The sequence below is a fragment of the Salmo trutta genome, chromosome 27 (assembly GCF_901001165.1).
Source record: "Salmo trutta chromosome 27, fSalTru1.1, whole genome shotgun sequence".
Classification (NCBI taxonomy): domain Eukaryota; kingdom Metazoa; phylum Chordata; class Actinopteri; order Salmoniformes; family Salmonidae; genus Salmo; species Salmo trutta.
Window position 1 is genome coordinate 4471576 of NC_042983.1, and position 25241 is coordinate 4496816.

General features: G+C 43.1%; 1 protein-coding gene across 8 annotated transcripts in view; it reads left to right on the forward strand.

Annotated features, from left to right (window-relative positions):
* Nucleotides 1–25241, forward strand: part of kcnt1b (potassium sodium-activated channel subfamily T member 1b) — a 117771-nt gene that overhangs the window by 86142 nt on the left and 6388 nt on the right. For all 8 annotated transcript variants that reach the window (XM_029716376.1, XM_029716378.1, XM_029716379.1 and 5 more), the window contains 11 exons: nucleotides 1331–1547; nucleotides 4405–4510; nucleotides 4973–5145; nucleotides 12486–12557; nucleotides 12866–13000; nucleotides 17254–17365; nucleotides 17646–17747; nucleotides 18268–18351; nucleotides 21246–21374; nucleotides 23332–23638; nucleotides 25093–25155. In XM_029716376.1, coding sequence (XP_029572236.1) covers nucleotides 1331–1547; nucleotides 4405–4510; nucleotides 4973–5145; nucleotides 12486–12557; nucleotides 12866–13000; nucleotides 17254–17365; nucleotides 17646–17747; nucleotides 18268–18351; nucleotides 21246–21374; nucleotides 23332–23638; nucleotides 25093–25155 — 1500 coding nt within the window. The remainder of the gene's footprint in view (nucleotides 1–1330; nucleotides 1548–4404; nucleotides 4511–4972; nucleotides 5146–12485; nucleotides 12558–12865; nucleotides 13001–17253; nucleotides 17366–17645; nucleotides 17748–18267; nucleotides 18352–21245; nucleotides 21375–23331; nucleotides 23639–25092; nucleotides 25156–25241) is intronic.

Here is a 25241-nt window from a genome sequence, read left to right on the forward strand (position 1 = left end):
CCAAGGATGAACCAGACTTGTGTTTTCCCATGATGTCAAGCAAAGAGGCACTGAGTTTGAAGGTAGGCCTTGAAATACATCCACAGGTACACCTCCAATTGACTCAAATGAGGTCAATTAGCCTATCAGAAACTTCTAAAGCCATGACATCATTTTCTGGGATTTTCCAAGCTGTTTAAATGCACAGTCAAATTAGTGTATGTAAACTTCTGACCCACTGGAATTGTGATACAGTGAATTATAAGTGAAATAATCTGTCGGTAAACAGTTGTTGGAAAAATGACTTGTGTCATGCACAAAGTAGATGTCCTAACCGACTTGCCAAAACTATTGTTTGTTAACAAGAAATTTGGGGAGTGGTTGAAAAACGAGTTTTAATAACTCCAACCTAAGTGTATGTAAACTTCCGACTTCAACTGTACATACTGTATGTTCCACACATAATGAAAATATAATCAAATTTAAGTTTTCCTAGCATGAACAATTGTAAATAGACCAAAAAGAGAGAGAAGACTGACTTCCTTTTCCACCATGCTGTTCAGAAGACCCAAATGATGTCACCTGCTGTGAATAATTTATCTTGGAGGAATGGTACATTATTTTAAAGGTGTAAATTGGTTTCACTTTAAAATGAAGGACAGACAAATGCATCACTAATCTGAATCAAAGCAGCAAAATAACTAGGCCTTTGCATAGATGGTGAAACTTGGAGACATTTTTGGATCAAGTGGGTTGAAAATGCTGAATTTTGCACTTTAGCAAGCCTTTAATTATATAAAACATCTGATTGAATTCTTATTGAATGTGGTCTATAGTAAAGTGCACTTCATTTTAGTATAACATGCTTTTAAAATAAAATGTATATTCAATATTGGTGCATCATTTCTACTTAAAATATCAAAGGCATCCATTTCGTGGAACGACCCAGATATTGTTGAGTAGAAGACAGTCCACTAAAGTCCACTAAAATTAAATGTAGAGAGGAAATATGAGTTTGATGGATGAGTGTGCCGCTTTGCGGAAGGACAAAAGACAAAGATTTCTAATTCAACCAAAAGTAATGACAGCATGGCTGCTGTGCGGGTTAATTTCAATAATAAAAATAATCATGAGTATCATCGCTAGGCAACATCATGTGCTTAAAATGCACTATGTATAGTGTTTTAATAGGAAGTATCACCAAAGTGTTTTGCAAACAGTCAAACAGTTATCAATAAATAGACAATGTCATTGACAATGAAGTCCATCTATCTAACACTAGGGCTTTTTACACCTCAGCACCACCACATACATATAATTGTCTCACCCTCCATTCTACCACCTTTTCCAGGGACGGTAGCCATGGACCTCCAGAACCCGGCGGACCCCCCAGAGGACTGCAGCAAGCTGACCCTGCCTACAGAGAACGGGGCTGGGAGCAGACGGCCCAGCATAGCCCCCGTCCTGGAGATAGCTGACTCCTCCTCCATTTTGCCCTGCGACCTGCTCAGTGACCAATCAGAGGACGAGACCAACCACTCAGACGAGGAGGGCTCGTCGGTGTCAGAGTGAGTGTCCAATCACAGAGGAGGGGTGTAGGAGTTTCTTTGGCGGGTCGGGAATAGATTGGTGGATTGCAGTAAATTCCTACTTGATGGATTATGACTAGGCTGTACCTAGAAACATTATTTAAATATTCTGTAGGGTTACAAGAAGTAATAGTCCATTCAGCTCAAGGTTGAACCATATCTACTCTATCCATTCAATGACAGAAGGAGAGAGGAGGTGAGTGGGATGGATGGATGGGGGTTAGAGCGGGTGACTTTGGATTACGCTCATTTGTCTTTATATCACAAAGGTCATGGGTGTGAGATTGAAAGGATTGAGTTGGAATGTGTAGGTAATGACAAGTAACCTGTGTGGTGATGTCTTAAGGTACTGAGGTGGCATGTGGGTGATGGATGTGTCTGATGAAAGGTAGCATGCTTTTCCACCTGATATGGCTCCTTCTCAACTCATAACTCATAGATTGAGACAGGACAAGTTACTCAGATCCTATATGTGTGTTAGAGTAGGCTAGATTACTCAGATCCTATCTGTGTGTTGGAGTAGGCTAGACTATTGGATTCCTTTTTTCGTTCGTTCGTTTTCTGAATTTTTTTCTCTCTCTTTTTCTGTCTATGCCTTTCTTCCTTTCTTTCTGTCTTTCAGTGCATAACATTGAGCCCTTAGACCACAGTTACATAAATAACACTCTCTGCCATGGCATCCTGCGGCAAGAGACTGCTACTGCTCAGAACATATTGCATGTGTCTGGCTGTGCTTCTGGCAATGTCACTGGCAATGTCTGGCAATGTCACAGTGCTTGTCTCAGCCCATACAACCCCACTCAGCAGACAGCAGTTTAGGGCAGTCTTGGCCACTACACGCTCTCCTCTCACAGAGCAAGACATGATTTAGCCTCTCCTAGCCTCCAGGCTCTTTTATGCTCTCTGCCTTCCATGCATGGTGCATGTTTAGCTTCCATGCTTTGAGTGGTGCTGGATGTACTGCTGGCTGGAAAAGAGAGAGAGGGAGAATCCTGTTCTACAGGAGCACCATCGAGAGCATACTGTTGGGCTGCATCACAGCCTGGTATGGCAACTTCACCACCGCGCACTGCAAGGTGCTTCAGAGGGTGATACGTGCAGCCAAACGCACCATTGGGTGCACACTGCCTGCCCTACAGGACACCTACAACACCAGGTGTCGCAGGAAGGCCAAGAATATCATCAGGGACCCCAGCCACCCAAGCCATGCCCTGTTCTCCCCTATTCAATCACTCAGACGTGGGCAGTACAGGAGCATCATGACAAAAATTGGAAGACTGGCCAATATTTTCTACCCTTAGACCATCAGGCTGCTGAATAGCCATCACTAGTCAGCTACCTAGTCCCTGCTACTCCCCCTACTCCCCCTATGTTCATTTCCCCCCTCACACCCTCTCAACGGTCACTTACAGTGCCTTGCAAAAGTATTCACCCCCCTTGGCGTTTTTCCTATTTTGTTGCATTACAACCTGTAATTTAAATCGATTTTTATTTGGATTTCATGTAATGGACATACACAAAATAGTCCAAATTGGCGGTGAAATAAAAAAAAATTACTTGTTTCAAAAAAGTCTAAAAAATAAAAAACTGAAAAGTGGTGCGTGTGTGTGTGTGTATATATATATATATATATATACATACATACATACATACATACATACATACATACATACATACATACATACACATACCCCCTTTGCGATGAAGCCCCTAAATAAGATCTGGTGCAACCAATTACCTTCAGAAGTCACATAATTGGTTAGATTGCACACAGGTGGACTTTATTTAAGTCTCACGTGATCTGTCACATGATCACAGTATGTATACACCTGTTCTGAAAGGCCCCAGAGTCTGCAACACCACTAAGCAAGGGGCACCACCAAGCAAGCGGCACCATGAAGACCAAGGAGCTCTCCAAACAGTTCAGGGACAAAGTTGTGGAGAAGTACAGATCAGTGTTGGGCTATAAAAAAATATCTGAAACTTTGATCATCCCACGGAGCACCATTAAATCCATTATAAAAAAATTGAAAGAATATGGCACCACAGCAAACCTGCCAAGAGAGGGCCGCCCACCAAAACTCACATACCAGGCAAGGAGGGCATTAACCAGAGAGGCAACAAAGAGACCAAAGATAACCCTGAAGGAGATGCAAAGCTCCACAGCGGAGATTGGAGTATCTGTCCATAGGACCACTTTAAGCCATACACTCCACAGAGCTGGGCTTTACGGAAGAGTGGCCAGAAAAAAAAGCCATTGCTTAAAGAAAAAAAATAAGCAAACACGTTTGGTGTTAACCAAAAGGCATGTGGGAGACTCCCCAACCATATGGAAGAAGGTACTCTGGTCAGATGAGACTAAAATTGAGCTTTTTGTTCTACAGTGCCCCTGCGTGGTCATGTGATAGACAAGCCTTTGGAAAAAGGATGCACTCACCCAGTCTCAATACTGTATGTAGCAATCCATCACTCCTCTGTGTGAACCTTCAATACAACAACGCTTTGAATATATACAGTACCATTAAAGATTTTGGACACCTACAGAGGGTAGACCCAGTTTATCACTGGGGCCGAGCTCCCTGCCATCCAGGACCTCTATACTAGGCGACGTCAGAGGAAGGCACAAACATGTTTCAAAGACTCCAGCCACCCAAGTCATAGACTGATCTCTGTGCTACCGCACGAAAAGCAGTACGGATGCACCAAGTTGTTTACGAGGCATGTGACGAATACAGTTTGATTATTCAATCGATTGCCTTGTTGCTAAAGTTTTTGGTCTATTGCCTCTTCTCAAGCCTTTCTCTGAATGTGTGTTTTTGCTGTTATTTTACCTCAGCTTTGTGAAAGGATACCCTCCCAACTCCCCATACATTGGCAGCTCTCCAACCCTGTGCCATCTCCTACCTCAGAAAGCCTCATTCTGCTGCCTTCGGCTGGACAAGGTAAGTAGAGACAAGGACATGAGGCCTACTGTGCAAAAACAAACTTGTTTTTATTCTCTTGTTAAGCCACATAATCCTATTCCAAAGACAGTAAACAATTATATTGTATCCTATTGTGTTGTGTTGTGCCGTGTCTAAACAATTGTATGGCTCCTCTTTTGTAAAGTTGACTGTATGAATAATATAATAGAAAGTCTTTGTAGCTTTGAATAATAGAATAGAGCAGAAAAATATAATTGTATATTGCCAACACAATGACATTTTGACATTTTACATTTTAGCAGACGCTCTTATCCAGAGCGACTTACAGTAGTGAATGCATACATTTAAGTCGCTCTGGATAGTTTATGGAATAGTTTGTTTATGGAAACAAAAGTTGCCTTAGGATTTATTCAATAAACCTTCAACCTTCAATAAACCTTTAAACATAATAAAAAATATATTTTTCATTTTCATATCCAGGGTTGCAGACACAACAGTTTTGAGGATGCCAAGGCCTATGGTTTTAAGAACAAGCTGATCATAGTATCCGCGGAGACGGCAGGGAACGGCCTTTATAACTTTATCGTCCCTCTACGTGCTTACTACCGCCCCAGAAAAGAGCTCAACCCTATTGTACTGCTACTAGACTACCCGTAAGAAATCACTCTGCTTCTTTATAAGGGTTTTAGCTAACACATCCTTGAAACCACCTGTTTATAATGTATTTATAGTGCTTTATAGGACACTCAAAGTGCATTTTAAGACTGTAAGCATTGGTAATGACTTATGGAATCTTATAAAAGCCTTTATAAATGCATAACGCAGTATTCCTGCTTATATATATACTGTATGTTCTTTTCATAATGCATTACATTCAGTTGGTAAACTACTTAGAAACTGGGTGGGTCGAGCCTTGAATGCTGATTGGCTGAAAGCTGTGGTGTATCAGACCGTATACCAAGGGTATGACAAAACATACCCTCGAGGGTGTGTGATATATGGCCAATATACCATGACTAAGGGCTGTGTCCAGGCACTCCGTGTTGCGTTGTGCTAAGAACAGCCCTTAGCTGTGGTATATTGGCCATATGCTGTACCACACCTCCTCAGGCCTTATTGCTTAATTATAGCAGTAAAATACATTACACACAGATGGTAACTTTAAAAGAAAGTGTTACCAAGATGTATTGTTTGGCTACATGAAGATGAATGAAGTGTACATTAAGGAATTGCCAGTGTTACCTCAGTAGAGCGAGAGAGGGGTTATTATACAGCAGCAGCCTGGGGTTAACTTTAGTGACGCAGGTTGAGAAATGATTTCTGCATTATTCATTGCTGGCAGTGCCTCTGTTGGATTAATGGAGCACTTGGGGAGCCTTCGGGTGTGTGCGTGTGCGTGCGCATGTAAGTGTATAATGTTTTTGCCACTAATTATTCAGTAGGGATTTCATTACAATAACTTCAAAAGACTCTCCAGTGAAGTTTTATTTGTGTAGATAAACAGAGAGCCATGTTGCTCTGTAATAACATACAGTCTATGGTAGGGTAGAGTAGGGCTGGGCGATATGGCATATATATGTGTGTGTATATATACATACATACATACACACACACACACACACACACACACACACACACACACACACACACACACATATATGCCATATCGCCCAGCCCTACTCTATATATATATATATATATATATATATATATATATATATATATATATATATATATATATATATTTCATTCAATAATGGTAATTATCACGATATTAATCAAATCATGTTTAAAAGGGTAATTTCTGCTTCAGACTCAAGAATGCCTGAACAAACCAAAAGCTTTAATGTTTCTTATTTATTGTCAGAAGTAGAACTCACAAATAACATTTCATGAGCAAGAAATCCAAAAATAAAATGGTGCAAGTCAATATGCATTATAACTGTTAGCTTAATGGCACATCACAGTTGAAGTTGGGGTAGTTGTTGTCTTACAAGTTACAAGCAAGATAGACCAGTCTATCCACTGTCTCTAGCTTTAATGATAATTGTCACAATTTTTATAAAATAATGTTTAAAAGGGTCATTTTTGCTTCAGACTCAAGCCTGCCTGAACAAACCGAAGGCTTTAATGTTTAGAAGTAGAAGAACTCACAAATAACATTAACTCCACTTTTTTTTAAAGCTATAAACCCTTACAAGTTATGAACAAGAAATAAAAAAGTTAAAACAAAGTAGTGCAAGTCTATGTATTAGAACTGTTAGCTTAATGGCACTTCACAGTTGGGGTTGTTGTCTTACAAGTTACAAGCAAGAAAGACAAGTCTGTCTACGGTCTCTGGCTTTAAAGTTGCCCTATGGCAGGTCACTATGTTGCCACCTGTGCTAAAAACACGCTTTGAGGGGGAGCTGGTCGCAGGAATGAACAGGTAGCGCTTTGCCAGGTGGCTGACTTTGGGAATGTATTTTTGGGTAGATCTTCCACCAATTCAGTGGATTGGTTTCACTGTCAGCATCAGGAGACTGAAGGTAGCAGCTGAATTCCTTTTCTATCAGCTGGATTTCAGTAAGACTTGTGGTGGTGGAGCATGGCTTTTTGAAAAAACTGCCCAGTGACTCTCTTTTTAGCTGTCAGTTGTGGTGAAAAAGCAGCAATGTCTCCCTATGCTGGGCTTGTGTTTTCATGTCCCTCATTGACCATCTCTGAGATGGCCCACCTTCTCTTTGATGTAATGTGCTTTAAACCGAGGGTCGACCAACGAGGATAAGTCCAGGAGGTCATCATATTTCTCATTCAGATAGTCCATGACTATCGTTTTGGTGGTTTGGGTGAGCTCTGTTTCACCATCATCAGGTTTCATGACCTCTGTATTGAACAGGTGTAGTACTGGCTTCAGGTAAGACACACTGACATAAGACTCACCAGACAGAGCATCTGTGAATTCTAGGAGTGGGGTCAATGCCTGGTTGATGGACTCAAGAACATCTATATCTGTATAGGTGGGAGCTAAGTGCCGGGTCTTCTTGTCACTGGACAAGACCTGTGAAATGGCGTTCTCCTGCTCCAGCCCTCTTTGCACCATCTTTTGACGTGATCCCCACCTGGTAGGTGACTTGTCACCAACTTGTGCTGGGGTAGGTTGTGTTCTTTTTGAGCAACTGCCAGGTCTCTCTGCTTTCTCCACGAATAGGAAAAGGCACCTACCGCTTTCTCGCATACTCCAATTGCTTGAGCCACCCGCTTGTCTTACCCACTCTAAGAGAAATCAAGAGATTTTAATAAAATGTTCAAATCACAATAATCCCTTTTAGTTATGTACAAATGTAATATTTAACTTAATCAGTTGATGAAAAAAAAAATCACTTCAATATACACAATTGACAAGGTTACTTACCAATGGCCAAGTGCAGACAATGTCCAAAACATTGCAGTCGGGTCCATTTGTTGATTTGAGCAGCCTTCACCACGTTCGCACCACTATCTGTTGTAATGCAGACCTGTCTGTCTTGACTGAGTCCCCAGGAGGCGAGAGCGTCAATGAGCCCCTCTGCTATAGCTTCACCTGTGTGGTAGTCGGGAAAGTATGATGTTTGAAGGCATTTATTTAGAAGATTCCAGTCTTTGTCAGTATAGTGGATAGTGAGGCCAATATAAGGCTCTGACGTGCGACTAGACCACGATCGGTAGTAGTAGCAAAATACGTAAAATCTGTCTTGAGCTGTTCCACAACTTTTCCCCTACACTCGGCATATGGCTCCATGGCTATCACTGCCACTGTTTTCGCCTACATCACTAATTTTCCGTGGTTAATAGTGGCTACTCCATCACTCGAGGTGCTAAGTTGTTTTTAGTGGGCGTATACCTCTCCACGTGCATTTTGTCACCTCTCCGAATGTTCCTGCTGCGGCAGAGGTCAAATTGACTGCTGTACCTAATTATTCTATATCGACATTATCGAAAATTAATCTAAACGTTTTTATATCGTTATTGAGCGATGTAATTACCTCTAATTATTGCTTTATCGCCCAGGCCTAGTCTATGGTAATATCAATCAACCAAATTGATTTATAAAGCCCTTTTCACATCAGCCGATGTCACAAAGTGCTATACAGAAACCCAGCCTAAAACCCCAAACAGCAAGCAATGCAGATGTAGAAGCACGGTGGCTAGGAAAAACTCCCTAGAAAAGCAGGAACCTAGGAAGAAACCTAGAGAGGAACCAGGCTCTGAGGGGTGGCCAGTCCTCTTCTGTCTTTGCCGGGTGGAGATTATAACAGTACATGGCCAAGATGTTCAAACGTTCATAGTTGACCAGCAGGGTCAAATAATAATAATCACTGTGGTTGTAGAGGGTGCAACAGGTCAGCACCTCAGGAGTAAATGTCAGTTGGCTTTTCATAGCTGATCATTCAGAGTTAAGAGACAGCAGGTCCTGCACAAAGTAGCGCGTCCGATGAACAGGTCAGGGTTCCATAGCCGCAGGCAGAACAGTTGAAACTGGAGCAGCAGCACGACCAGGTGGACTGGGGACAGCAAGGAGTCATCAGGCCAGGTAGTCCTGAGGCATGGTCCTAGGGCTCTGGTCCTCAGAGAGAAGAGAAAGAGGGAGCATACTTAAATTCACACAGGACACCGGATAAGACAGGAGAGATACTCCAGATATAAGACTGACCCTAGCCCCCCGACACACAAACTATTGCAGCATAATTACTGGAGGCTGAGACATGAGGGATCGGGAGACACTGTGGCCCCGTCCGACTATACCCCCGGACAGGGCAAACCAGGCAGGATATAACCCCACCCACTTTGCCAAAGCACAGCACTAGAGGGATATCTTCAACCACCAACTTACTACCCAGAGACCAGGCCGAGTATAGCCCACGAAGATCTCCCCCACGGCACAAACCCGAGGGGGGGTGCCAACCCGAACAGGAAGATCACATCTGTGACTCAACCCACTCAAGTGACGCACCCCTCCTAGGGACGGCATGGAAGAGCACCAGTAAGCCAGTGACTCAGCTCCCGTAATAGGGTTAGAGGCAGAGAATCCCAGTGGAGAGAGGGGAACCGGCCAGGCAGAGACAGCAAGGGTGGTTCGTCGCTCCAGGCCTTTCCATTCACCTTCACACCCCTGGGCCAGACTACTCAGTCATAGGACCTATTGAAGAGATGAGTCTTAAATAAAGACTTAAAGGTCGAGACCGAGTCTGCCTTCCTCACATGGATAGGCAGACCATTCCATAAAATTGAAGCTCTATAGGAGAAAGCCCTGCCTCCAGCTGTTTGCTTAGAAATTCTAAGGACAATAAGGAGGCCTGCGTCTTGTGACCGTTGTCATGATGTGGCCCATTCTGGGTATAGATCGTGGCTTCTCACTCTCTCCTACACCCAGGTTCTGTTATCTCAGGTCGTAAATTCCTGGCGGAGACTCTCTCCCCCTGGCCATGCAGTATGGAGAGACAGGTTCCTCAGTTATGAGGCTTGCATCTAATTATTGTATAAAATGAATGAGTAAAGATGAAACTGTTTGTGAAGTTATGTGATGTTAAACCTTTTAATGTGAGAGAATTGTATTCCCTTTAAAGTTTAACTAACCATTAGCCATTGGTCCGCCCCCGTGAGCACAGACATGATCAGGCGTCAAGAGAAAATTCTCTTCAGACTAAGCAAACCCACAGCGTGAGCTGTGATTGCGAATAGTTTAGACCACGCATACCTCGGTATAAGCTAAGGTGGCACAGGTTTGAGTACCAAGACTGAGCAAACCCACAGCGTGAGCTGTGATTGTGAATAGTTATTGAATTGCTAACCATACCACGTGGAGCATTGGCTACATGGCTGGAAATGGTTAAACTCTGAGTCTATCGACCCCTACAGAATAAGAGCAAATCTTGGATACTAATTACTAGTCTGAAGCTAGAAATTATGTACACCTGGGACGAGAATACCGACAACCGCCAAAACAGCTATTCTAGGAGAACATTTCTGAATGGTACTCTGAAGTATCCATTCTAACCACGAAAGACTTTGATCTTCAGGGAAACAGAAAGAGAGCGAGAGAGACTCTGAACTCTCCAGCAGACGGACCGGATTTCAACATAGAAGATCACAACGACACATGGGCGTAAATATATATTGATTACAATTATTCCCGAATGAGTGAGCGTTCATGTGCAACGGATTAGAATTTCAATTAATATAATTATCAACTGTGTGTAGTGATCCCTTTTTGTCTTTCCCGCTTCTTTTTCAGTCCACACCCACTTCCCTTTATCCACCAAGCCGTCATATCGGCTTAGCTCACTAGGGAATCTTCCCTATCATTTGTTAGTAACCAATATCTAGTGTTTGTTTGTTTATGCATTTCTGTGATTATTTAGTTAGTAAATAAATGATTAAGCCAATTGGTGTATGGATGATTTATAGTAAAGGCTGGGTTCATGCAGATAACCAACAATTTTCGACGTTCAGATGAGACTGACGTGAGGTTAAGAATAGTTCATTAATAGAAGACTAATTGATCAGATTTTAAAATATCTGAAGTTATATTTGTAAAATTCTAACTTTGTAATCTGAAGATTTTCTGTGGTGCCCTGACTTCCTAGTTAATTACATTTACATGATTAGTTTAATCACGTAATAATAATTAGAGAATTGATTTGATAAAATTCACCTTTAATGACGCCAAAGACACGACACCGTAGCGTACGTGTAGGTATGTACGGCAGGACCAAATCGGAAAGATGGGTAGGAGTCTGAAGCAGAGAGACTAACACTGTCTGTTTATCTAGCCAAATGCCACTTAACCCCTCATACAGTAGGCAGCTTTTATAATGGCAACAGTCTAATTGGCCATATTGCATATATCCTGAGTAATTAGGAGGAAGCAGTATTTTGTAATCCAGTGAGCAAACAGTTAACATAATACATGTTTGTTACATACGCATTTTAGGGCATTATGTAATTATGAAACAATTACATTAATTTGGGGACAGGTCGAAAAGCATTAAACATGTATGGCAATTTAGCTAGCTTGCACTTGCTAGCTAATTTGTCCTATTTAGCTAGCTTGCTGTTGCTAGCTAATTTGTCCTGGGATATAAACATTGAGTTGTTATTTTACCTGAAATGCACAAGGTCCTCTACTCCGACAATTAATCCACACATAAAACGGTGAACCGAATCGTTTCTAGTCATCTCTCCTCCTTTCAGGCTTTTTCATCTTTGAACTTATATGGTGATTGGCATCTAAACGTTCATAGCATTACCATGATGACCGGCAACACAGTTCGTCTTTCAATCACCCACGTGGGTATAACCAATGAGGAGATGGCACGTGGGTACCTGCCTTCTATAAACCAATGAGGAGATGGGAGAGGCAGGACTTGCAGCGCGATCTGCGTTAGAAATAGAAAGGACTTATTTTAGCCCTTGGCAACGCAGACTCGCGTGAGCAGTGTGGGTGCAATAATTGAATAACATAGATTTCTACGTTTATTTTGCAACGCTCGCACACGCGACGCGAGCGGTGTAGTCAGGGTATTAGGGTCATGTATAAAAATGCCCAGTTGCCCAATCTTTTTGGTACCATGGCTAGAGGAAGCGATCTCAGTGACTTTGAAAAAGGGGATTCAAAGGAGCATAGGGGGTTTAAAGAGTGTGTGTGTGTCAGTCACCAGATCTTAACCCAATTAAACACTTATAGGAGATTCTGGAGCAGCGCCTGAGACGGTGTTTTCCACAACCATTAGCAAAAATCCAAATTATGGAGTTTCTTGTGAAAGAATGGTGTTGCATCCCTCCGATAGAGTTCCAGACACTTGTAGAATTTATGGCAGGTCTAATTTAAGCTGTTCTAGTGGCTTGTGGTGGCCCAACTCCCTATTAAGACACTTTATGTTGGTGTTTTCTTTATTTTTGGCAGTTACCTGTATTTAATCTGTATGTGGTTGCAGTTGTCCTGTCCCTATTGATGTGTGTTTCCTGTTTGCAGGCCTGACAACCACTTCCTAGAAGCCATCTGCTGTTTCCCAATGGTCTACTTCATGGCCGGAACCATAGATAAGTAGGTGTTCATTACTCAATCATTATAAACATAATGCCCCTCCTCACAGAATTACAATTACTCTTCTCTATTCAAATGACATCATGCACGGACAGGTAACAATAAAGCACATATCATTCTATGACGTACCATATTATTACATCCCAGGGATTTACAATTATCAAGTGAAATCAATTACACATGTGCATCTTTTATAGGCTGCTAAATTTCAAAGTCATGAATATCATAATATGGTGTATTGTGTTGGGTTCTCTTTGTGGCAGATTTTCATTATGCGTTTATTTTGTGTTTTGCTCTCTCTGTGGCAGCCTGGACAATCTGCTACAGTGTGGCATCATCTATGCCGATAACCTGGTGGTGGTGGACAAGGAGAGCACCATGAGTGCTGAGGAGGACTATATGGCAGATGCCAAGACTATCGTCAACGTACAGACCATGTTCAGGTATGGTATGGGAGGCATTCTCCCATGTTAAATTATCGACTGCACATAGAGTTTTAGCTCTCCATTTTGAATAAACTATTGTGTGGACTACTAGTAAAGCAGTAGTCTAGTAAAGCTTTATTATGAACAACAATCTTATTATCCAAGAGGGACATTTGTTTTGCAAGCATGGAACTGACAGAAAAACAATTCCTTTCTTCCTTTCTTTACAAATTCCTTTCTTTGCAAATTGAACTAGTGGAAATACAAAATCAATCGTTGTTATAAGAATTTAATATCTTTATGATAATAATCAATAATCAATTCGCCTTGACTAATGCCCAAGGTTTCTAAGACAATGGGTTAAAATAATTAGGCAAGGACTCAGCTTTCTGCAAAAGGTTTCTGTGGCTTTATTCAGAGAACGTTCTGGCGTCAGGATAACAAAACAGTCATTATATAGTTCTTGCTTACTTACGCACATGCATTTACACACAATCCATTGGTGACCTGCAACCCCCATAAACTTCTCACACTGTTTATCACTATCCAGAGCTCAGCCTGTTCTTTTCCCTGAAGGTTAGGAACTCTTTGAAGCTTTTACTCCCTTGACCATCTGTCTCTCTATCTCTCTATACTAATTGCATACACACATTTCTTTCCCTCTCCAGTGGTTCCTGGACTTTCCGGAACTAATCAGACTAATCGATCCCTACATTGATCATTACATTGATTATTCATTATCCATGCTGTATGACTACTAATACATCATGGTTTATTGATTCATTTACCTTTATTAGATAATTCTCTTATCAATCGTGCATGCTATATGGACCTTTTTTAGGATATGAAAAAGGATTTCTATCTAACAAAATGACACTTCATGTTATCTCTGGGACCCTTGGGATGATAAATCAGAGCAAGATTTCAGAATGTAAGTACACAGGTGAATTCATCGAATCTGTCGCAGTGAAAAAAGTGTTTTGTTGTTTTGAGCTCTCCTCAAACAATAGCATGGCATTTTTTCGCAGTAATAGCTACTGTAAATTGGACAGTGCAGTTATATTAACAAGAATTTAAGCTTTCAGACGATATAAGACACTTATATGTACTGGCATTTGTTGTTTCTCTAAAATCTGCGATCATGACACACGGCGCTATATGATTTACAACTGTCCTGTTGACGTACCGCCTATCCCTAAGAAGTTTTAAATAAAATCTACCTGTGTGCAATCTAAGTGCCACATGATCTGTCACATGATCGCAGTGTGTATATATACACCTGCTCTGAAAGGCCCCAGAGTGCAACACCACTAAGCAAGGGGCACCACCAAGCAAGAGGCCCTATGAAGACCAACGAGCTCTCCAAACAAGTCAGGGACAAAGTTGTGGAGAACTACAGATCAGGGTGGGGCTATAATAAAAAATCTGAAACTTTGATCATCGCACGGAGCACCATTAAATCCATTATAAAAAAAATTGAAAGAATATGGCACCACAGCAAACCTGCCAAGAGAAGGCCGCCCACCAAAACTCACGTACCAGGCAAGGAGGGTATTAACCAGAGAGGCAACAAAGAGACCAAAGATAACCCTGAAGGAGATGCAAAGCTCCACGGCTGTGCAGTACCAGCGCCCCTCATGTGCCAGGGGAAAGTGGACATCCAGCCAGTAGGGGTGATGCCAGTCCTGCGCTCAAGACCGCCAGTGCGCCTCTACGGTCCAGTGTTTCCCGCTACATGCACGAGCCTTGAGGTACGTGTCTCCAGGCTGGCACGTCCAGTACCAGCCCCACGCATCAGGCTTCTAGTGCGTCAGCCCAGCCTCGCCAGTCTGGAGCCGCCAGAGCCGCCAGCCAGTCTGGAGCCGCCAGAGCCGCCAGCCAGTCTAGAGCCGCCAGCCAGTCTGGAGCCGCCAGCCAGTCTGGAGCCGCCAGAGCCGCCAGCCAGTCTGGAGCCGCCAGCCAGTCTGGAGCCGCCAGAGCCGCCAGCCAGTCTGGAGCCGCCAGCCAGTCTGGAGCCGCCAGCCAGTCTGGAGTCGCCAGAGCCGCCAGCCAGTCTGGAGCCGCCAGCCAGTCTGGAGTCGCCAGAGCCGCCAGCCAGTCTGGAGCCGCCAGCCAGTCTGGAGTCGCCAGAGCCGCCAGCCAGTCTGGAATCGCCAGAGCCGCCAGCCAGTCTGGAGCCGCCAGAGTCGCCAGCCAGGCCAAAGCCGCCAGGGTCATCAGCCAGGCGAGCGCAGCAAGTGTCGCCCGCCAGCCGGGCGCAGCCAGGATCGCCAGCCGGGCGCAGTCAGGGTCGCCCACCGGTCCTCTGACGCGGCCAGGGGCGCCACCTAAGTGGGCGACGCCGAGGGTGGAGCGGGGTCCACGTCCCGTACCTGAGCCGCCTCCGATATAGGTGGGTTGGGGAGGGGGGTGTAGCACAGTGCCGTCGTTGACGGCAGCCACCCTACCCTCCCTTCCCTCCCTTTAGTTTAGGGGGATATTTTTGTTGTTTGGGGGTTTTTGTCTTTTCTTTTAGGTGCATTCGGGGTCTGCACCTTTGGGGGGGGGGGGGTACTGTCACGTCCTGACCAGCAGAGGGACTAATTGTATTAGTTTTGGTCAGGACGTGGCAGAGGGTTTGTGTTTTGTATGTATTTCTACATTCTGTCTAGTTTAGTTTTTCTATGTTTAGGTTTGGGTGTTGGACTCTCAATTGGAGGCAGGTGTTTCTAGTTGCCTCTGATTGAGAGTCCTATATATAGGTGTGTGTTTGGTTTGGGTTTTTGTGGGTAGTTGATTTTGCACTGCTGTATGTATGTACTTAGCCTGTAAAACTGTCGGTCTGTCGTTCTCTTTTTTGTTTGTTTTTCCGTGTTCACGTTTATTTAATAAATCATCATGATGAACACGCAACCCGCTGCGTATTGGTCCACCTTTTCTGACAGTGATTTTAACATATCGTCAGATGAAGGAGAAGACTGTTACAACGGCAGAGATTGGAGTATCTGTCCATAGGACCACTTTAAGCCAGACACTCCACAGAACTGGGCTTTACGGAGGAGTGGCCAGAAAAAAATCCATTGCTTAAAGAAAAAAATAAGCAAACACATTTGGTGTTCGCCAAAAGGCATGTGGGAGACTCCCCAAACATATGGAAGAAGGTACTCTGGTCAGATGAGACTAAAATTGAGCTTTTTGGCCATCAAGGAAAACGCTATGTCTGGCGCAAACCCAACACCTCTCATCACCCCGAGAACACCATACCCACAGTTAAGCATGGTGATGGCAGCATCATGCTATGGGGATGTTTTTCATCGGCAGGGACTGGGAAACTGGTCAGAATTGAAGGAATGATGGATGGCGCTAAATACAGGGAAATTCTTGAGGGAAACCTGTTTGTCTTCCAGAGATTTGAGACTGGGATGGAGGCTCCCCTTCCAGCAGGACAATGACCCTAAGCATAACGCTAACGCAACACTTGAGTGGTTTAAGGGAAAACATTTAAATGTCTTGGAATGGCCTAGTCAAAGCCCAGACCTCAATCCAATTGAAAATCTGTGGTATGACTTAAAGATTGCTGTACACCAGCAGAACCCATTCAACTTGAAGGAGCCGGAGCAGTTTTGCCTTGAAGAATGGGCAGAAATCTCAGTGGCTAGATGTGCCAAGCTTATAGAGACATACCCCAAGAGACTTGCAGCTGTAATTGCTGCTAAAGGTGCCTCTACAATGTATTGACTTTGGGGGGGTGAATAGTCATGCAGCTCAAGTTTTCAGTTTTTTTTGTCTTATTTCTTGTTTGTTTCACAATAAAAATATTTTGCATGTTGTTTAAATCAAATGATACAAACAAACCCCCCAAAAATCTATTTTAATTCCAGCTTGTAAGGCAACAAAATAGGAAAAATGCCAAGGGGCGTGAATACTTTTGCAAGCCACTGTAGTTGCTTTTCCCTGAAAAGTCTCTAAAGTTATTAAAACCCTGGGTGAAACTATATTTAACAGCATCTATCAGGGTAGAAAACCTCTGCAAGGTTTTCTTCTTCAACATCCTAAAATGTAAACTATGCATCACTGCCAGGTTGGTCCTACCCATGAGCCCAATTTAATCTCTGTCTCTTCTCTCTCTCTATTTCTCTCCCTCCCACCCCCTCCCTACTGCTCTCTCTCCCTCTTGCTCCCTCCCTCTTCTCTCGCTCTCTCTCGGTCTCTTTCTCTCCCTCCCTCCACCCCCTCCCTACTCTCTCCCTCTCTCCTCCACCTCTCTCTTTCTCTCTCTCCATTTTGTCCAGGCTGTTCCCCAGTCTCAGTATCATCACCGAGCTGACCCACCCCTCCAACATGAGGTTTATGCAGTTCAGGGCTAAGGATTGCTACTCCCTGGCTCTCTCCAAGCTAGAGAAGGTGAGCAGAGCAGTTCAGGGGCATGTCACTCCTCCATCTTTTGATCTCAGGCTTCAGCCCTAATTATTATCTGTCTGTGGATGTCGTGTGGGAGGTGCGCTCTTATACAGACTCAGACATGAAGATATAGAGCCCTGGGGCTGGGTTAGCAAGCCAGCTGGTGACATTTCATGTGCACACTCTTTCTTTCTCTCTCCTAACTCTTTCCCCTCCCTCTCCTAACTCTTTCCCCTCCCCCCACACACTCTCCCTCCCCTCCTCTTCCCTCTCCCCCCTACAGATAGAGCGTGATAAGGGTTCCAACCTGGCCTTCATGTTCCGCCTGCCGTTCGCTGCAGGCAGAGTGTTCAGTATCAGTATGCTGGATACGCTGCTCTACCAGGTGGGTTACCAGATGTAATGTATTAGGATATTAGGAGTCCCAAATAGTACCCTATTCCCTATATACTGCACTACTTTTGACCAGGGTCCCATTTGAGACGTAGCTAGGGAGCTTATCTGCAGTGTATCACCTTCTCAGCCAGCAGAGTGGACTGTTTGATCACTTAGTCACTCCCTTAGGCTATGATCAGTTTAACTTCTCTAAATTGTAACCCTTAACTATTAGGTGGAGAACCGCAAAACTGATCTTAGATCAGTGTCTTGAGGGAATACTCTGTTCACAGGGGTGTGTGGAGCTTATCAGTGTATGATATAATCTTACTCCAGTTCTTACTGAGAAAATCATCTGATATTGCACTCTTTGAAGAGAGAGAGAGAGAGAGAGCTAAAGTATTTTTGAGCGCCATGATATTCAGTAGTTTCTCACCTCTCCTCAATAGTGTTTTCTTTGGAACTACACGAGTGTGTTTTCAGTCTCTGGTTCCTCTTGTTTGCTTATACATTCTCTTGCTTTTTTACAGTCATTTGTAAAGGACTATATGATTCCCATAGCAAGACTTTTACTAGGCCTGGATACCACACCAGGGTCTGGTTACCTATGTGCAGTAAGTATGGATATCTGTCGTGGAAGTTCTTACACAGGGACACTCAAAGTCGATCTTAAATTAATCATTCTTTATTATCAGCATGCTGGAGAGGTTCCAACCATCTCAATGCAACATGTACAGTCCCGTTAGTTCTAACGGGGCAGTCCCGTTAGTTCTCTTATATACTTACACAGAAAGTAATATTTGCATGATTTAGCATATTCATTATTCATATTTAATTCAGCATTAATGTTTGCTTCGTTCATGTGACCGACCAATACTGGTTCGTGAATGTGGCCTACCAATACCTCACGAGGCTTCTTCCTCTCCAAGCTGAGACCTAGAAACTGAGATATTGTTCTCCAAACAAGGGTCTGGGCGTACTGCCAAATTGCAAATACTAGCGTGAGGATTTATCCCAGGCACGTTCAATCAGTCACTTGCATGAACACAGAAGTTGGTTATTAGAAAACCACAAATAAAGAACATAGAAATTGGTTATTAGAAAAGCAGAAACATTTCCAGCACACCTGTTTTGTGTGTGTGTGTGTGTGTGTGTGTGTGTGTGTGTGTGTTTCAAATGAAATCCAAGTTAATTTGTCACATGCACACATGTAAACCATACCAGGAAATGCTTACTTACAAGCTCTTCCTCAGCAATGCAGAGTTCAATATCAAATGTATGAAATAGGGTCAAGAATAGGATCTTTAAAAAAAGCAACAACAGGTCAGATAAACATAAAAACACACAAGAATGTAAGCTACAGTTGCAGTCGGAAGTTTACATACACCTTAGCCAAATACATTTAAACTCAGTTTTTCACAATTCCTGACATTTAATCCTAGTTAAAAGTCCCTGTCTTAGGTCAGTTAGGATCACCACTTTATTTTAAGAATGTGAAATGTCAGAATAATAGTAGAGTTATTTATTTCAGCTTTTATTTCTTTCATCACATTCCCAGTGGGTAAGAAGTTGACATACACTCAATTAGAATTTGGTAGCATTGCCTTTAAATTGTTTAACTTGGGTCAAACGTTTTGGGTAGCCTTCCACAAGCTTCCCACAATAAGTTGGGTGAATTTTGGCCCATTCCACCTGACAGAGCTGGTGTAACAGTCAGGTTTGTAGGCCTCCTTGCTTGCACATGCTTTTTCAGTTCTGCCCACACATTTTCTATAGGATTGAGGTCAGGGCTTTGTGATGGCCACTCCAATACCTTGACTTTGCTGTCCTTAAGCCATTTTGCCACAGCTTAGGAAGTATGCTTGGGGTCATTGTCCATTTGGAAGACCCATTTGCGACCAAGCTTTAACTTCCTGACTGATGTCTTGAGATGTTGCTTCAATATATCCACATAATTTTCATGCCTCATGATGCCATTTATTTTGTGAAGTGCACAAGTCCCTCCTGCAGCAAAGCACCCCCACAACATGATGCTGCCACCCCCGTACTTCACAGTTGGGATGGTGTTCTTCGGCTTGCAAGCCTCCCCCTTTTTCCTCCAAACATAACGATGGGCATTATGGGCTAACAGTTCTATTTTTGTTTCATCAGACCAGTGGACATTTCTCCAAAAAGTACGATCTTTATCCCCATGTGCAGTTGCAAACCGTAGTCTGGCTTTTTTATGGCGGTTTTGGAGCAGTGGCTTCTTCCTTACTGAGCGGCCTTTCAGGTTATGTCGATATAGGACTTGTTTTACTGTGGGATATAGATACTTTTGTACCTGTTTCCTCCAGCATCTTCACAAGGTCCTTTGCTGTTGTTCTGGGATTGATTTGCACTTTTCGCACCAAAGTACATTCATCTCTAGGAGACAGAACGCGTCTCCTTCCTGAGTGGTATGACGGCTGCGTGGTCCCATGGTGTTTATACTTGCTTACTATTGTTTGTACAGATGAACGTGGTACCTTCAGGCATTTGGAAATTGCTCCTAAGGATGAACCAGACTTGTGGAGGTCTACAATTTTTTTTCTGAGGTCTTGGCTGATTTCTTTTGATTTTCCCATGATGTCAAGCAAAGAGGCGCTGAGTTTGAAGGTAGGCCTTGAAATGCATCCAATTGAATCAAATTATGTAATATTAGCCTATCAGAACCTTCTATAGCCATGACATCATTTTCTGGAATTTTCCAAGCCTTTTAAAGGCACAGTCAACTTAGTGTATGTAAACTTCTGACCCACTGGAATTGTGATACAGTGAATTATAAGTGAAATAGTCTGTCGGTAAACAGTTGTTGGAAAAATTACTTGTCATGCACAAAATAGATCTCCTAACCGACTTGCCAAAACTATAGTTTGTTAACAAGAAATGTGTGGAGTGGTTGAAAAAATGAGTTTTAATGACTCCAACCTAATTGTATGTAAACTTCCGACTTCATCTGTGTTTTCAAGGTCAGTTCAGTACCATATCAATGTGCAGGGATATGGTGGAGGCTGAGGTAATTTGTACAGTTGAAGTCGGAAGTTTACATATACTTAGGTTGGAGTCATTAAAACTCGTTTTTCAACAAGGTCAAGGAAAGGTTGAAAATGTTGGTGAAGACGCTTGCCACCTGATCTGCGCATGCTCTGAGGATTTGCCCTGGTATTCCATCAGGTTCTGCAGCCTTACCAGTTTTAAGCCGTTTATAAGTCTTTCTCATGTCAGCCACGGAGAGCAAGATCCGGAACAGCGGGAGCCCTCATGCATGGATTGATGTTTACCTCGAAGCGAGCATAGAAGGTATTGAGTTCGTCTGGGAGGGAGGCATCATAGGTCAACTCACAACTGGGTCTTCCTTTTTTTTTTGTGTGTGTGTGTGTGTGTGTGTGTGTGTGCGTGTGCGTGTGCCTGCTCCCGTGGGCGGGCGGGTGTGCATGCTTATATACATGTGATGTGTATACTGAATGTGCTCCCTCCTCCTTCCCAGATGAAGGTGACAGAGGAGGACCTGTGGATCAGGACGTATGGCAGGTTATTCCAAAAGCTGTGTTCTTCCAGTGCAGAGATTCCAATAGGCATCTACCGTACAGAGTCACACATGTTCTCCTCCTCAGAGGTAAGACAAGATAGAGACAGTCCCTGTTCAAATAGTCTGGAGAGGCATCCTAACTTTATTCTTTCCTTCCTTCCTTTCTTCCCCTATTTATTTTTTCTCTTAATTTCTTCCTTGAGGTAAATGATTTGACAAGCGAAAGCTTGTCAAATCACAGAATGATAAATGATTAGCTGAAGGAAGGAAGGAAGGATGGAAAGAAAGAAGGATGCATTCTAAAAATAATAATTTGAACAAAGCCACCTCTGAGTCATCAATAGATTACTGAGTGTATAAAACAATAGGAACAACTTCCTAATATTGTGTTGCACCCCATTTTGCCCTCAGAACAGCCTTAGTTTGTTGGGTCATGGACTCTACAAGATGTCGAAAGCGTTCCACAGGGATGCTGGCCCATATTGATTCCAAGTTAGCTGGTAGTGGATCTCTACTCCGAATAGATTGTTTCATCTCATCCCACAGATGCTCATATGGATTGAGATCTGGTGACTGGGCAGGCCCCTGTAGTAAGTTGAATTCACTGTCATGTTCGTAGAACCATTCCTGGACAATCCTAGCCTTGTGGCATGGGGCATTATCCTGCTGAAAAAATCAATTTGCAGATGGGTACACTGCTGCTATGAAGGGATGCAACTTATTGGCAATGATGTTCAGATATCATGTGGAATTGAAATGTTGCGGCAGTTTTTTCAAGAGGACCATTGTGTGCCATGAAAATTCTCCCCACACCACCACCAGCCTGCAATGTTGACACGCTGCATGATGGATGCATGTACTCATGTGGTTTTCTCCATACCCTAGTCCTCCCATCAGCGTGAAACAGCAGGACCCGGGATTCATCAGACCAGGCATGTTTTTCCAGTGTCCAGTGTTTTCGTTCCTTAGCCCACTGCAACCTCAATTTCTTGTTTTTTTGCTGAAAGAAGTGGAACTCTGTAAGGTCGTTGGCTGCCATACCCCATTCATGTCAAGGTACTACGAGTTGTGCATTCTTTTATGGGTCTTTGGGCACCAATGTTGTACTGGACCATCAGTTGACTAACTGTAGCCTGTATGTTGCTCTGCACAATTTGTCTCAGCCTTCTTTGTCCTCTTTCATCAATTACCCGTTTTCGACTACTGGCCTGCCGTTGGCTGGATGTCCTTTGGGTGGTGGGCCATTCTTGATACACACGGGAAACTGTTGAGCGTGAAAAACCCAGCAGCATTGCCATTCCTGACACTCAAACCGGTGTGCCTGGCACCTACTACCATACCCCGTTCAAAGGCACTTAAATCTTTTGTCCTGCCCATTCTCCCTCTGAATGGCACACATACACAATCCATGTCTCAATTGTCTCAAGGCTTAAAAATCCTGTCTCCTCCCCTTCATCTACATTGACTGAAGTGGATTTAACAGGTGACCTCAATAAAGGATCATAGCTTTCACCTGGATTCACCTTGACAGTCTGTCATGGAAAGTACACTCAGTGTACACTCAGTGTATTTGTGCTATAATTGTGCTGCTAGTCATTGTAATTATGCTTTATATGCATCATTGAACTATTTGGTGCAACCATTCACAAACAAACATTCTTGGTCAAGTAAATTATATTTACTTTTGCCACTGCTACTCTGTGCAAGTTTTTTTATTTCATCCATCATTGTGTGTTTTTGTTTGTTGGTCTGTCCAAGTATCCTCCTTCCTAGTTACCCACAGTTAAGATGACATCCTTGTCTTGACATTTTACATAACATGACTGTCATTATCTGCTCATATTTGCAGTACAACAAAATGAAAGTATGCGTTGTGTTTTGTTTGTCACTTCAGTAATGCTGTCAGTCAAGCGCTTCTTCATAATGCATTATAAATGCGTATCTAGAGCTTCTATTACTGATGTAAAGTGTCACCAAGACATCCTATTGGATCCTCATACTGTCCACACAGTTCATTTGGTATTAACCCTTCACCCTCCCCTAGTCTCAAGTATCCATCAACGTAGAGAACACTGGTGGTGACGACCAGAGAAACAATCGTCGCGAGTCGTGGAAGGAGAAAACAGCTCAGCGGAACTCCACCACCAGCGACCAATCAGAACATCCGTTGCTGAGGAAGAAGAGCCTCCAGTGGGCACGGCGTCTGAGCCGTAAGAACACCAAGCCACCGAGTCGCACCGAGCGGATCTCCCAGCAGCGCCTCAACTTGTACCGGCGCTCCGAGAGACAGGAGCTGTCTGAGCTGGTCAAGAACCGCATGAAGCACCTAGGCTTACCCACTGTCGGATACGGTGAGTGGAAAGTTACAGGACACCCTGGTAATACTGAGTGACATTATAGGGTGCTGTGTCATATTTAGTTTGGTGGTCTTATGTGTCACCTGTAGGGTTGCAAAATTCCGGGAACTTTCAATAAATTCCCTGGTTTTCCCGATTTCTGGAAAACCATGGAATTTATTAAACGTTCCCGGAATTTTGCAACACTAGTCAACTGTCATAGTTTGGGAATTGGTGTTGTATGGAATGACAATGATGGGGGATTAGTTTGGGATATATTGTTGGAGATGTTTGGGATATATTTTGCTGTATGTTAAATCTGATTGTTTGTCAATTACTAATTATCTCAGCAGATGAAAATTCTATCATAGTAATATTATTGAGTTGTGTTAGTTCTTTAAAGATGTATTACATAGCTTCTGACTGTTGTTTTCACCATGCAATCTGTCCATCCATTCACTTCACTTCATTGAACACCATTTCAAAGGGGTGTACAAGAAGTACCATAACACCAATAACCATATAAACACCTCACAACGCCTAACTTACTGTAAATATTGAGGACTATTCTCCATTATTCTACATAGTGTGATAATGTACCTGCATAACCTCTTTATGAATGTGCGTAAACCTTCATGTGACTTGTAGCCTATGGATGGATGGACAACTGAAGTATAATGAAGAATTTAATCGCAGACTGCATTTTGCCTCCCCTCAGACTGCATTTTGCCTCCCCTCAGACTGCATTTTGCCTCCCCTCAGACTGCATTTTGCCTCCCCTCAGACTGCATTTTGCCTCCCCTCAGACTGCATTTTGCCTCCCCTCAGACTGCATTTTGCCTCCCCTCAGACTGCATCTTGCCTCCCCTCAGACTGCATCTTGCCTCCCCTCAGACTGCATCTTGCCTCCCCTCAGACTGCATCTTGCCTCCCCTCAGACTGCATCTTGCCTCCCCTCAGACTGCATTTTGCCTCCCCTCAGACTGCATCTTGCCTCCCCTCAGACTGCATTTTGCCTCCCCTCAGACTGCATTTTGCCTCCCCTCAGACTGCATTTTGCCTCCCCTCACTTCTTTTCACTCTCCTCAATTTCCTTCGCCTTCTTTTGCAAAACCCAAAATATTTCCCTATATAATTCTGCATACAATACCTCATGCCAAAACATTATGATGACTCATTCATATAATCCCTGTCGAGGGAAAATGCTTATTACGTAATACTGCCAGAGAAGCATAAAAAAATACTGAAGAATTAAATACTTAAATTATTTACTGGTGATTTTAAATTGGATGATTGAGACAAATACTGTAAATATTTACATAATAAATGATCTAATATTTATGAAATAATTCAAAAAAACATTTGTTTGCATGTTAGGTCATTTTTGCATCCCCTTTTGAAAACTGCAATTGCATTTTTGCTGCTTCCCTAATCTTTTCATTCTCCTCTTTTTATTTTCTGTCTTGTAGAAGATGTTGCTAATCTTACTGCGAGTGATGTCATGAACCGAGTAAATCTAGGATATTTACAAGGTAATCCCACATACAGTAGTGTTCACATACGGTATGCAATGCAACACATTTCATTTCGTCATCACTCCCATCTCTTAAATATTTCA